This window comes from Hemicordylus capensis, chromosome 10 (genome assembly GCF_027244095.1).
Source record: "Hemicordylus capensis ecotype Gifberg chromosome 10, rHemCap1.1.pri, whole genome shotgun sequence".
In the NCBI taxonomy this organism is placed as follows: Eukaryota; Metazoa; Chordata; class Lepidosauria; order Squamata; family Cordylidae; genus Hemicordylus; species Hemicordylus capensis.
In genome coordinates this window covers 842,739-856,530 of record NC_069666.1, presented here as the reverse complement: position 1 = coordinate 856,530, position 13,792 = coordinate 842,739, and the positions used below count along the sequence as shown (strand labels likewise).

Sequence of the window (13,792 nt, the reverse complement as noted above, 5' to 3'; positions counted from 1 at the left end):
CTGGGCTGCCTTGCTGGGCGCTCTGGCAGAAATGCACGTGTGGAGCAGCCTCCCGCTCAGGCCCAGCAGTGGCCTTGCCGGGGCAAAAGAGATCGCCCCAGCTGGGAAGGCCAGGCCAGCCTCCAGGAGCAGAGGCAGCTGCCACATACGGAGTCAGACCCTTGGTCCATCTCGCTCAGGATTGTCTTCACAGACTGGCAGCAGCAGCTTCTCCCAGGATGCAGGCAGGAGGAGTCTCTCTCAGCCCCCCTGTCTTGGAGATGCTGCTGCCAGGGAGGGACCGTGGCACCTTCCACATGCAAGCAGAATGCAAGAAGCTCTTCCCAGAGCGGCTCCATCCCCTGAGTGGGGGAATCTCTTCCAGTGCTGCTCAGACATGAAGTCTCCCAGTCAAATGCAACCAGGGCAGATCCTGCTTAGCTAAGGGCGCCAGGGAGCCGGGCCTCGCAAGCCAGCAGTTCGGGAGGGAAGGGGAGGTGCTCTGCATGTGCTCAGAGGCACTTTCCTCCTGGATCCACGGCTGCAAATGTGCCAGGAAGAAGCCCTGCCACCCAGAGAGGGCCCACTTTGGCCTCTGGAATTCCTGCCCCTCTTATTTCTTGGCCACATCCAAGGCAGGGCTAGGAAAGGGGGCAATTTGAGGGGGGGGGGAAATAGCCGGAGGGGCAGCACCACGTGAGGACCGGTGGGCAGTTCTCTGCCAGAAGGAACCGGCCGGCGAAGGGCCCTGAGAAGCAGCTTTGCTCTTTCAGAGCCTCCAGGAGGGCGAGAACCATCTGGAGGCCGGCCTGGCTGCCCAGGGAAAGGCGGCTTTTCTCCCCAGGGCAGAGCTGCCTGGCCCCAGAAGGCCTGGCCAAGCCCCGCCAAGCTCAAGGGGCGGCTGCTGCTGCTGCACGGAGGGCAGAAGAGGGAGCAGGAGCAGGGAGAGAATGCAGGAGAGGCGGGGAGGGGAGGGCCGCCCTTCCAGTCTGTGCGTGGGGGCTGCAAACGGGAGACTGCGCTGCCAGGCCTTGAAGGACACCCACCGAGCATTAGAACGGATTCCCCTCTGGTCCAAAAGGCTGTGGAGAAGGGACCCGATCCTGTGCTGAGCTGCCAGTAGAGCTGGAGATCAGGAGTCCCAGATCTGGGACCAGAAGGCACTTTGTGGGGAGAGGCACCCCGCTAAAAAACCCCACCCTGCACACACTGGGGTTGTTGGAAAGGCTCCTGCACCCAGCCCTCTTCCAGCTGCACCCAGCACTCGACTCAGGACTTCTTGGCTGCTGTGTGAGGACAACTCCCTGGGTTATCATCCCATGCTTGCAAAAAGCTCTTCCTTCCAGCAAAAAAACACCTCTCTTTTATCTCTCTTTGTCCCTGAGTGGGATCTGTCTTTGCTGAGTCTACAGTCTGCCCGGACATAAACATCAGCCGGGGTTGTTTTCCCTGGTTGTAAGCGGTGGGTTCAGAAATGGCCCTCCGGCTCTCAGCTCCCTCCTGCTGGGAATGTGTGGAATTCCGCCTTCCTGACTGAGCAGGTTTCAAAGGCAGGAGCTTCAGTCTGGCATCTCCACAGAGCAGGACCGGCCTCTGCTGAGTCTCTGGGGCGATGCTGCCAGTCAGAGCGGACACGGCTGGGTAGAGGAGGGGCCAAGGGCTGGGCACCGTCTTCAGCAGCTTCATCTCTTCGCTGAGAGCAGCACCCTCTTTGGAGGCAGACTTTGCCGCCCCCACCTCCTCCGGCTCCCTCATCCACTCAGCAGCTGGCCTTGCCTTTGGAACGGGGCAGGACAGAAGGAGATGTTTTGACTCCCTGCTCCCAGAATAAACACAGTTGGGTCCTCTCTTGGTCACATTTGCACAGAGGGGCTGAGACAGGCTTGCTGAATGCCACCGAGAGGACGGTCGTGTTGAGCGGGCTGGGGGCCCGGGGGGGCGGGGGCAGGCGGCTGGTTCTTCTGTAGCACACACAACACCAACACACACACACACACACACACACACACACACACACACACACACACGGACGTCGCATGCCTCCCTCGGCTGGGGGAAGGAGCAAACACTCCTGGCTGGGCCGCAACACTCGCCTGGCCAGCCCTGGGGCCTGGAATCCGGCTTCCTGCCCTTTTAGCTGCCTCGTGTCGAATCGGGTGGCCGGAAGCAGCTCTCCGGCGATTCAGGCGGAAGTCTTTTCCCAGCATGCAGAGCGGGAGCCCTAAGTCCTGCTTCACCCAGGAAGGCCTGCTCTGGCTGGCAGCAAAGTGCCGTCTGCAAAGCAGGGGCTCTCCCCTCGAGCTTCGGTCCCTGCCTCCGGGGTCCTCTGCCTCCGGGGTCCTCTGCCTCCGGGGCTCCTGGAGAAGCCCGGCGGCACCCCTGTGGCCCGGCTGGGCCATGCTCCCAGGGCTCCCCTCCCGCCTGAGACCATCTCAGGGGCTGCCTGCAGGCGGAGTCCTTGGCCTGTGACACGTGTCTCTCCTCTTTGCAGCCGGGGCTGGGGGCTCTGCCTGGACGACCCGCCCGCCAAGGAGGCCATTGACTACCCCTCCATGCCCCCAGGAGTCCTCTATGACGTCGGCCACCAGTGCCGCCTCCAGTACGGGGCTCACTCCACCTATTGTGAAGACATGGATGTAAGGAAGGGCTGCCGGCCGGTGGGGCTGGCTCCCTGTTGAGTTCCTAGTTGCAGCCTAGAGGTGTGAAGTGGGGGTGGGTGGGGTCTGTCCCCTACCTGGAAGCCCCCTTCTGTGAGGCCGCGTCAAGCAGGACTGGGGTGAGCAAGGGGAAGTGGGGGGCAAATCTCGGGGGGGGGGAAGGCTCCGCCACAGAGATGTGGGGCTAGTTAGGCACCCCCCACCCAGGAAGCCACCAGACAATATTTCCGGTCCTAAAGCGGCGTCCAGCAACGGTTGCGAGTGGTCAGCCACTTCCACCGCATGGCAAACCGGCCCTCAGCAGAGGGGCCCTGTCGGTTTCACTGGCGTGGCAAGCCGCCCCATGGCGTGGACAGGACATAGTCGCCATCATGGAGGAGAAGCCTTTCCTTGCTGGAGGGGCCTCTTTCCGTAGACCCGCGGGCCTTCTCTCTTCCCAGCATGGCCACCATAAAGGGCAGGCAGCTTCCGGCGTCCGGTGCTGGGGGCGCATAGGTTGGGGGGGGAGGGGAAGGAGGCAGCAGGGAGCTCCCCCCCCCGCAAGAATGCTGAGGACCCCTTTCCCTCTTTCCCCCCCACAGAGCGTCTGCAGCACTCTCTGGTGCTCCGTGGGGAGCACGTGTCACTCCAAGCTGGACGCAGCTGTCGATGGCACCAAATGCGAGGAGGACAAGGTAAGGGTGGGCCTCCGTGCAGCTGCTGCGTGCATCCCAGGGCAGGCGTGGAGGTCCAGTGGGGAGGAGGGCTGGTCCTCTGGTAGTGCCCCCTTTGCTAAGCAGGGCCTGCCCTGGTTTGCATTTAGATGGGTGAGCACATGTGAGAGCACTGTGAGATGTTCCCCTTGGGGGTGGGGCCGCAGCTCCGTGGAAGAGCATCTGCCCATTTGCCTGCAGAAGGGCCCAGGTTCACCCCCTGGCAGCAACTCCAGGTAGGGCTGGGAGAGGCTCTTGCCTGAGACCGTGGAGAGTTGCTGCCAATCAGGGTAGACAGTACTGAGCTGGGTGGAGCAAGGGTCTGGCTCGGTAGAAGGCAGCTTCCACTTGTCAAATAATCCGGTAAGTAAAGTGTGCCGTCAAGTCGGTGTCGACTCCTGGCGCCCACAGAGCCCTGGGGTTGTCTTTGGTAGGATACAGGAGGGGTTGGCCATTGCCTCCTCCCACGCAGTAGGAGATGATGCCTTCCCGCACCTTCCTGCATACCAGCGGGGATTCGAACCGGCAACCTCTGGCTTGCTCATCTCCCCGCTGTGCCAGACCTGGGGTGAAATTCAGTGGCTGGAGCTCTCCGCGTGTTTCCCTGTCCTTAGCAAGCAGCCACAGGGAGAGGCCCAGGTTGGATCGGGACCCCAGCCGAGGGAGAGAGGGACGCGCGTAGTCCTTTGCCCCCACGTCACAGCCTTAGCGCCACGGGGGGGAGACCCCTCCGCCCCACGACAGAGGGAGTCTGAGTATCAGATCCAGCTTGCTTGGGGCGGTGGGAAACCCAGCGGGCTAGCCGGGCGGCCCTCAAGGTGTGTCGGGGTTTCAGCCACAGGCCTTTGGGCCGCTCGGCTGAAGCGCGGCCACCCGTTTCTCCCCCCCCCAGTGGTGCTTCAACGGAGAGTGCGTGCGCGTGGGCACCCGGCCCCAGGCCATCCACGGCGGCTGGGCAGCCTGGGGCTCGTGGGCGGCCTGCTCTCGGACCTGTGGCGGCGGAGTGCAGAACGCGGAGCGCCCGTGCAACAGCCCCACGTGAGTGAGCCGCCCTGCGGCCAGCAAGGACCCCCACCCCGCCCACCTGGCTCCCAAGGTGGTGGTGGTTGGGGGCGTGAGAGAGACTGGGGCTTGATCTGTGCTGGTTTTTTTTGGGGGGGTGGGCTTGTGTGGGAAGGGGGGTGGTCCCCCCCCCCTTTGCAGGCTGCCACATCTCCCTCCCCCGAGCCCCCTGCTGGGTCACCCTTGTGACTTCTGTCCCCCGCCCCGAAGCTGCCAAAGCCTCTTCTGCGCAAGGAGCTGACCCAGGAGCGCGTCATGAGCAAGAGAGCTACGCGGAGAGGATCCGGAGGGGGGAGCCGTTGGGAGGGGGGTCCGGCGGTGGCGCTGGGCCAGGCGGCCTCAGGAAGGTCTGCCCGCTTTTTCTGCAAATGAGAAAAGCAGGGAGACGCTTCTCCAGGCTGGTCTGGTGGCAGCAAGCAGGACTTGTCCCCTGAGCTAAGCAGGGTCCGCCCTGGTTGCATCTGAATGGGAGACGAGAAGTGTGAGCCCTGCAAGAGATTCCCCTTATTAGGGGATGGAGCCACTCTGGGAAGAGCATCTAGGAGGTCCCAAATTCCCTCCCTGGCAGCAGCATCTCCAAGACAGGGCTGAGAGAGATTCCTGCCTGCCGCCTTGGAGAAGCCGCTGCCAGTCTGTGCAGACAATCCTGAGCTGGGTGAGCCAGATGGCCCCGGCATGCCCGGAATGGCCATGGGGGGATCCCGTGGATCCCTGCAGCCACTGGGGAGGAGGAAGCCGTGCCTCCCGGTGGGCATTCCCTGTCCTTCCTTGGAGGAGGAGCCCAGCACTCTGTGGCGGGGCACCTGTCTTGCCTGCAGATGGTCTCAGGTTCAGCCCTGCCTGGCAGCGTCTCCAGGCAGACCCGGGAAAAGACTCCTGCCGGAAACCTTAGAGAGCTGCTGCCAGTCAGTGTGGTGCGTGCTAGAGGGACCCAGGGTCTGGCTCTTGTGCTGAGGGCTGCAGTTGGCACGCAGGAGGTCCCCAGCTCCCACCTCTGGCAGCACCGCCAAGGTTTGGGTCCAGATCAAGGCCACAATTTGGGGGGGAATCCGGGACTGAACGGCTTTGCGCCTGCTGTGGTCCCGATCCAGGTTGGGGCCCCCTCCTGCTGCTGTTTACCAGAAAGCAAGCGCGCACTCCCAGGGCCAAGCGACGGGCCTGGAGTCACCTCCAGCCCATGACGTTCTGCCCCCGAGGTGCTCCTGCGGCCCAGCATCTGGCTGGCTCCCTTCCCCCTCCTCCGCACTCCAGAATTATCTGGCCAAATGCCACTGGACCCCGCGGGAGACAAACGGCTCCTCCCCACACTCTGTTCGTGCCCAAGAGCTCACTGCGCGGGGTGTGCAGCCCCAGACATCAGTGGGGCCCAGGGCTGCCCACACCTGTCCGGTGCCGCTGTTCCCCGGGCGCTCTCCGGCGTGGGCAACGCTTTGGCTTTAACCTCTGCTTTGCCGCTGCCTGGGGGGGGCCAGCTCTGCTCTCCCGGCAGGTCCTGGGGGGTGGCGCTCTTGAAAGCGGCGATGGTTCTCCAGAAAGGCAGAGGGGCGGGTGGGGCCCCCTCGGATGGCCTTGCTCTCCCGATGGGTGTGTGGCTCGTGCGTTTCTCTCCAGGAGCCGGGATTGCCTACGCTGTGTCTGTTAGCGAAATGGGTTGAAAGATGAGCAGGCAGACGTTGTCTGGAGGGATGAAAGCGCCTCCCTCCCCCAGCCGGACCCTTGAACAATCGCCCCCCTATTCTCATGTCGCCCTCCGCTCTCCTGCCCCCCCCCCCCCCGCCCAGCACGCAGGGGGGCAAAGTCTTTCAGCGAAGAAATTCAATGTGACGACGTCACGTCGTCGTCGTCCACTTGGAGAAAGCCCCCCGCAGGGTTCTCTGCAGCGTGCCCCCCCCAAGCAGGAGGTCAAGAGTCCTCACTGAAAGCCGGTCATCCCAGAGGCCTCTCCTGAGCCGGGACATGGTCGGCAGCCTTATCAGCACCAGCTCCGTGGCCGGGGTCTGGTTTCCTGGCTTCGCAGGCGCCTGCCTGCCTGAGCTGGTGCTCCGATTGTTTGGAGGTGCTGCTGGCAGTGACCTGAATAGGATGCTCTGGGGGATGGAGTAGGAAGGGTGGTGTCTTCTGCTGGGCGAGGGGTGAGCGGCTGATGGCCAGTGGGCAATACTGACCCGCCTGCCCACCCCCACGAGCCGTGCCGCCCGCCAGCTGCCCACTCACGTTTCGCCTGGTTCTATCCTGCGCGCTCTCCGCAGAAAGCTTGTGTTCCTTTTTGTCTATATACAAGATAAAAACCGTCCCATAGGAATAGAACAAGTCCCGCTAAAAGTTTAAAAAGAGCGAGGGAGAGCTCCTTGGCCGAAGGCCTGGATAAGAAGGGCAGTCTTCACTCACGCTCCTCCTGAAAGGGAGCCCTCCGTGCAGGTCCCAGCTGAGAGGGAGTTCCACAGCCTGGGGGCAACTGCGGAGAAGGCCCCGTCCCACGGGCTCGACAAACGGGCCTCCGTCCGCAGTTGTCGGCTTGTGGAGCAGAGCCCTCCCAGCCGGCCTAGGCAGGTGGGTCGATTGAGCGGTCCCCAGGGTACCCAGGCGGGAGGGCAAGCTCTTTAGGATTTGCTCCCTCCCGAGGGTCGGAGACGCCGCCGTGAGCACGCCCATCGTGGCTTTGCTTCTCTCTCCCAACCGCAGGCCCAAGTATGGCGGCAAATACTGCTTGGGGGAGCGGAGGCGCTACCGGGTGTGCAACAGGAAGGCGTGTCCCGCGGGCCGGCCCTCCTTCCGGCAACTCCAGTGCAGCCGCTTTGACGCCAAGCCCTACAAAGGGAAGCTCTATAAGTGGACGCCCATCCCCAACAGCAGTAAGTCTCTCCGCCGCCTCTTAGCAAAATGATGGGGGTTTATGGGGCTGGCATGGGGTGGGCATTTGACCAGGAGGAGTCAGGCTTTCAGCCTGTGGGCACAAAGAGAGGGCAGGGGAAGGCAGGAGCAGCACAGAGAGTGCAAAGCCCACCAGCTGGAGGAGGAGGAGGAGGAGGAGAGCTGGCCCTGGGGCAGTCAGCAGGAATGGGCCCCTTTGCTAAGCAGGGTCTGCCTTGGTTTGCATTTGGCTGGGAGACTGCATGTGAGCACTGTCAGATGGTCCCCCTTAGGGGATGGGGCCGTTGCTCACTGGAAGAGCTTCCTGCCTGCAGTCTTGGAGAAGCTGCTGCTGCCAGTCAGGGTAGACAATACTGCGCTAGATGGACTAATGGTCTGGCTCGGTAGAAGGCAGCTTCCTGTGTTCCTAACCTGGCAGCTAAATAGCAAACTGATATCACCTCACTCCCCCCTCCCTCTTCCCTCCCCCTTGCAGCCAGGCCCTGGACAGTTCAGGTTCTCACGGCAGAGCAGGTGTCTGGGGAGAGCCTGCCTGCACCCGGGGGGGGGGGGTTTGGCGGCCCCCCACAACTGGCCAGGGAGGGGCCTTCTCAGACGGCCTCGTAGTGAGCTGGGGGGGGGCCAAGATGGGGGCTTGGCTTCCTTGCACGCGTCGTCCGTGGGCCCTGCCCTCTTGCAGCAGCCCGGCACTGCCACGCCAGAGCGTAGCTGGGGGGGTGGCTGCTGCTGCCGCCGCCCTGGCCGGGCCCCCGACTGCTCTCCTTGGTGCCCACAGTCAGCCCGTGCGAACTGCACTGCCGGCCGGAGGACGAGTACTTTGCCGAGAAGCTGCGTGACGCCGTCCTCGACGGGACCCCGTGTGGCGAAGGGAACTCCAGCGGGGACCGGTGCATCAACGGGATCTGCAAGGTCGGCGGCGGCGGCGGCGGCCGGGGCCTTCAGGCTGGGCCGGGAGGACGGCCGGGGGGGGGGGGGCTTCACCCCCGCGAAGGCCTCCCACTCTCGGCACTGAAGGGACCCGGCAGCCCTGGCAAAGGGGGCCCCGGGCGCTTCTGGGGCGGATTCGGAACTCAGAGGGAAGGAGGAGCTGGAGGGCGGACGGGGCCAATTCCGGGACTGTGGAGGGAGGAAGAAGCTGCTGCTGCTGCTGCTTCCGCTAAGAGCCCAGCTGAGCCTGCGTCCTGCAGCCCTCCTTGGAGCACAGCAAGCAGAAGAGCTCAGGGGGCAGGGGGCCCAAAGGAGCTCCAGCTGCCTCTCCTGCCCGGAGCTCCCTTTGCTCCGCTCCCCCCCCCCCCGCGCTCCCCCCACCCCACGCCGCACTTGATCAGGCGGGGCCGGATGGGAGAGGAAGCCGCAAACCCAGCGGGTCTCCTCCTCTCTCCTTCAGAACATCGGCTGCGACTATGAGATTGACTCTTATGCCGTGGAGGACCGCTGTGGCGTGTGCCGAGGGGACGGCTCGACCTGCCAGACCGTGAAGAAGACCTTTGAGGAGAGTGAGGGCCTGGGTGAGGCTCTTCGGTCCACTCGGGCTTGCGGGCAGGGCCTTGCTGAGCGTAGCCCCATCCATTCTGGCTTGGAAATCTGAATTTGGAAATCCTGAACACCTTGGTATTTGGGGCGCTGGAGATGCCAGAACAGTGATCAGAATACACCTTTATAGCAGGTGCCTGTGGACGGTGGAATGCAAAATGTCCAAAGTGCTCTGGCAGGAGACTAGACCTCATGGAAGTCACCTGCTCCTGTGGCTTGTTCACTGAATCCCTTGTTCATTTCACCCCAGATGAATGGAGTCTTTCCCCTTTGCCAAACATTGGAGGATCGGACTCTCCTGTTTGAGGAAGTATTGCTGATCGTGTAGTAGCAAGTGTGAATAGTCCCCTTTGCTAAGCAGGGTCTGCCCTGGTGTGCATTTGAATGGGCACTGTAAGATATTCCCCTTACAAGATTAGGCCATAGCTCACTGGAAGAGCACCTGCCTCCCTTCATGCAGAAGGTTCCACATTCCCTCCCTGGCAGCATCCTCAAGAGAGGGCTGGGAGAGACTCCTTCCTGCAACCTGGGAGAAGCCGCTGCCAGTCTGGGTAGACAAGACTGAGCCGACCAATGGTCTGACTCAGCACGTGGCCGCTTCCTATGTTCTGGTGCCTTCTAGAGCTACAGCATGTCCTCCTTCTAACCCACACAGGGGTCTATGCTTAGTAACGCCATGCCAGGCCATCCCTCCTCAGTGACGTCGAGACCGTGGCTGCTTCTCCTCCAGTGGCCGGCAGGGTCTTGAGAAAGGACAGGCACTCAAGGGGGTCACATTCTGGGACAGGGGCGCCTCCTCCTCCTCTTTCCCGAGAGGTTTCCTTTGCCGTGTTATCTGCAGCTGACGGGTGTTCAATCCTCCAAACAGGCTACGTGGATGTTGGGCTGATCCCGGCCGGGGCGCGAGAAATTCAGATTGAGGAGGTGGCCGAGGCAGAGAATTTCCTGGCCTTGAGAAGCGAAGACCCAGAGAAATACTTCCTGAATGGCGGCTGGACCATCCAGTGGAATGGGGTTTACCAAGTGGCCGGGACGACCTTCACTTACGAGAGGACCGGCAACTGGGAGAACCTCACTTCCCCAGGGCCCACGGAGGAGCCAGTGTGGATTCAGGTACCTGGAGGAGAGCGGCTGTTGCCTTGCTGGCAGGGGGGTCCAGTGGATGGAGGGCTCTGAGCTGGGAGTTCTGGGTTCAGGTTCTGCCTCCTGGGCTTCTGGCCGTAGACCTGGGCAAGTCTCTCCCTGCCTCAGTTCCCCACTTGTCAAAGGAGAACCCCAGTGACCGGCCTCACTGGGAGGCTGACTGCCAAAGAGCATGTCACCCACGGAAGCTGAGCTGTCTCTCCCAAGTTATTGTAGGGCAGGAACTAAAGTTTGAAAAAGACGTCTTCCGTGGTTAGGTGCATGTGAGGGTTTGCGTGAGGACTACGTGGGCGTCTGTTCCTTGGCCAATCTGAAGGCCCTGGTGTTGTCAAGGCCCCGTGGGGCCCGTGTGTCCAAGAGACGAGATGCAGGCGCTCAGAAGAAGCATCTGGGCTCTGGGCTGGGGCGGAAACCGGCCTGAGCTGGGGGCTCCGTGGAGAGGGTGCCTTCCAGCCCCTGCTCTCTGGGCAGGGGCCGGGGTGGAGGCTGGCCCTCTTTCCTGGCCGGGGCGCAGGGCCTTCTGGGGCTGCACCGGAGGCAGAAGCGCAGCAGCAGGTGCCACCGCTCCGTCCACCGGTGGAAATGTCTCGCCCTCTCTTGACCTGCAGCTGTCTGGCAGAAACGCGGCCGGGCTTCTCCAAGCCCATCAACCTCGTTGCAGTCGTTGGTGGTTTTCAGAGCCAGGGAGCCTCCCTGCTGCTTCTCTCCAGCGTGCCTCTGAGCAGCTCCTCCCCAGCTCAGGCGTGCCACGGAGGGATGTCATTGCCCACAAGGCCTCCCCAAAACACACACACCCACCCCACCAAAAAGAGGCCAAATGGCCCGCGACTCGAGCAGGCTGGCATCCGCCTGCCCATTTTGCCTGCTTAGCCTGAGACACGGGAGAAGAGTTGCCGTCCTTGCCCGCCTTCTCCAGGCCTCAAGCAGCTGACTTCTGGATGCCCCTCCTTGTGCTTGCGGCTTCTGTGCCTGCACCCTCCTCCCTCCCTCCTTCCCTCCTTCCCTCCCCAGGGTGGGGATTCAGCGCAAACTGGCTCCTGGAGACCCTCGTGCTGCTCTCCTTTGGAAACCGCCCCTTCTGGCAGGCGAAAGGTTCCTGCTGCTCTGAGGCAGAGTTCCCTGGCGCTGGCGGGTGGACCCGGCCTCGGTCTTGCTCGGCTGAAACTGATCTGCTCTGCGGCATTCCTCAAAGCTCCGGCTGGGGAGAAGCACGCTCATTTCCGGCGGAGGCCTTTCCCGGACCTCGCACTGGAAGGGGTTGGGGAAGGGAAGACGGGCCCTGGCGTGGCCAGCCAAGGGAAGAGCTCGGCCTCTTTGGAGAGCCTCCCGGAGCTCCTGCATTCCGAGGCTTTGGCTGGGAGGTCAGCGCCAGCGGGGAGGATGGTGGGGCGCCTACGGGCCAACCGGCAAGGCTCTCAGGGCTGAAGCCCAGCCAAACTGCTGCCCCCCCGCCAGCGCCACTCTGAGTGACCTGTGAGCACCTGGGCCACTCAAGGCCAGACCTTGTCCAGGACTGTGTGCGGAGCCCAGAGGAGAGGCAAGGGACGGCATGGCTTGTCCAGGACCAGCCGCCACCGGGGCTCAATAGGCTGCAGACTTGGGCTACGGAGAGATGTTGGATTTACGGAGGCTTGAAGGTGGGGTGGCAGAGCAGTCCTTGCATCTGGTGCAGCTGTGGGCCTTCCCTGTCCCTCTGCGAGTGCTGGTCAAACAGGGCGTTCAGGCCCGGAAGCACCGCCAAAACCTGCAGTACCTGTTGACCAGTCAGAACCCACCCAGCCCCGCCGAATGCCTTGAGCCCTCCTTGGCGCCATCTTCCCTCCTTGCCTGCTCCTTGATTAGACAAACCAAGGGAGGAGAGGTCTGTCACGGCTGCCTGTCAGGATGGCTGCAGGAGTCTCTCGGCTCACGGGTAGACTCTCTCGCAGAGTCCCAGGTGCCAAGAGAGAGGCGGTTCTCTTCCGGTCCTGCTTGTGGGCTTCCCAGAGGCATCCGCCTGCCCGTTCTCGGAATGGGCTGCTGCTGCTGCTGCTGCTGCTGCTGCTGCTGCTGCTGCTGCTGGACTCCACGGCCTTCGGTCTGTGGCTCTCTCACCGGCTTCCGGTTTCTGAAAAACAGATGTCTGGCCCAGTCATGCATGTCCGTACCTGGAGGAAATTTTGGACTCCTTCAGGGTGCATGCAAAGCTCATTTCCAGATCCACCAGCACAGCAGAGCCTCACCAGAGGTTTCCCTTTTGCAAGTAGACGCTGTTCTTCAGCCCTGCGTTTTGTGCAGAAGAGGCAGTCAGGAACCAGCAGAGGCTCCAGAGGGTCTGTTTTCTTGGAGAAATTGGTCTTTGGCGGGCTGGGGGGGAGACCACTTAGGAGCGCATGCATTTCAGTTCTTATTTATTCGCACAGGGAGGTGTTTACTTTGACGGGCCCTTTCTCTTCCAGCCTGACAAGGGAAGGAATTCCTTTCCCTTTCTGGCCCCCACCCCCAGTTTCTGAAGGGGGGGTATGGCTGCTCCGCTCCCTTCCCTTCTGCTGCTGTGGGATTCCAAAACAAAAGACCCACCGCCGGGAGGGGAGGGGAGGGGAGGGAGGGGAGGGGAAGGGAGCTCCCCTCTCGCAACCTAGAAACCCTCTCCCCGGAGGAGGCATGCCTGCCACAGGCCAGGAGGGCTTTCAGCACAGACCTGCCATCCATTTATTTCCAGCCCTGCCTGAGCAGAATGTCGAGGTTCTCTTCCGCCAGCCCCAGTTGCCACCCAGCAGGGAGGGTTGCAACTTGCTGTAAAAAACTCAGTACTAGCAATGGATAAAAAGAACCATGTACACTGCTCGGAGCCCCTCGGAGGAAGAGCGGGATATAAATGTAATAAACAAAAACAAACAAGCAACCTCAGCCTCACTGCCCCCTCTGGGTCCCCAGCAAAATGACAGCGAGTCCACTGGATGGAGTGGTTAGGGCTGGAGAAACGGGGGTTCAGATTCCCAGCAGGCTCACGAAGCTCCCCCGGTGAGCTTGGGCCAGGCACCATCTCTCTGGCCTAGCTTACCTTGCAGGGCTGTTGTGAAGACAAAAGGCTTCACAAAATGTTGTGAAGACAGCATACAACCATGTTTGCTGCCTTGAATTCCTTGCCTAGAAGGCGGGGATACATAAGTAAGATCAGAGCTCACTCCTTTTATTGGAAAAGTCAGGGAAATGCTGCCATTGGACCTTCTCTCCGGCTCCCATGTTCCCTCTCATTTCCAGCCATGTAGAGCGCCTGCAGGCTTTCTTACGGATGGAGCAGTTGCTGTGAACAGCAGGGCACAGAGCTGACCCTGACCCTCAGCTACCCGTGGATGCAAGATAAGCCCCCACTGCCTGGGTAGCCTTGCCTCCTTTGCTGAGCTAGACACAGTGGTTTCCTTGAAGGTCTGTTGGTGTGAGATTTCAGCCGTCTCTCTGCCTTCTTCTCACAAAAGGCAGAGGAGTGTGAATGCAAGAAATACTAGCCCAGGAGTCTCAAGTTGCTTTCTCCTCTTTTGAAAAGATTACCATTTGCCCATGTTCCTGTTAACAGCTTGGGATGACTCACACCAGATAATCTCTGGGAAGGCTCCCGGGGATTTGCAACTTGATTGAAAAACCTCTTTGGGGAAGGAGGAGGTGGTGGTATTCAGCCAGGGCTTCTTGGAGCGGTGCCCTCTTCGCATTCCAAGAACAGCCAAGGCTTCAGGAGCAGGAACACAGGAACATAAGAAGCTGCCATATACAGAGCCAGACCCTTGGTCTATCTAGCTCAGTATTGTCTTCACAGACTGGCAGCGGCTTCTCCAAGGCTGCAGGCAGAGATCTCTCTCAGCCCTGTCTTGGAGGTGC

At 61.7% G+C, this 13,792-nt stretch overlaps 1 protein-coding gene across 5 annotated transcripts in view; it reads left to right on the top strand.

The window, feature by feature from the left end:
- ADAMTS7 (ADAM metallopeptidase with thrombospondin type 1 motif 7) overlaps nucleotides 1-13,792 on the top strand; it is a 48,097-nt gene that overhangs the window by 10,044 nt on the left and 24,261 nt on the right. For 4 of the 5 annotated variants that reach the window (XM_053271690.1, XM_053271691.1, XM_053271689.1 and 1 more), the window contains 7 exons: nucleotides 2,471-2,615; nucleotides 3,218-3,310; nucleotides 4,221-4,366; nucleotides 7,073-7,242; nucleotides 8,037-8,170; nucleotides 8,649-8,769; nucleotides 9,663-9,907. In XM_053271690.1, the coding sequence (XP_053127665.1) occupies nucleotides 2,471-2,615; nucleotides 3,218-3,310; nucleotides 4,221-4,366; nucleotides 7,073-7,242; nucleotides 8,037-8,170; nucleotides 8,649-8,769; nucleotides 9,663-9,907 (1,054 nt within the window). The remainder of the gene's footprint in view (nucleotides 1-2,470; nucleotides 2,616-3,217; nucleotides 3,311-4,220; nucleotides 4,367-7,072; nucleotides 7,243-8,036; nucleotides 8,171-8,648; nucleotides 8,770-9,662; nucleotides 9,908-13,792) is intronic. The other variant, XM_053271693.1, reaches the window with a different exon arrangement.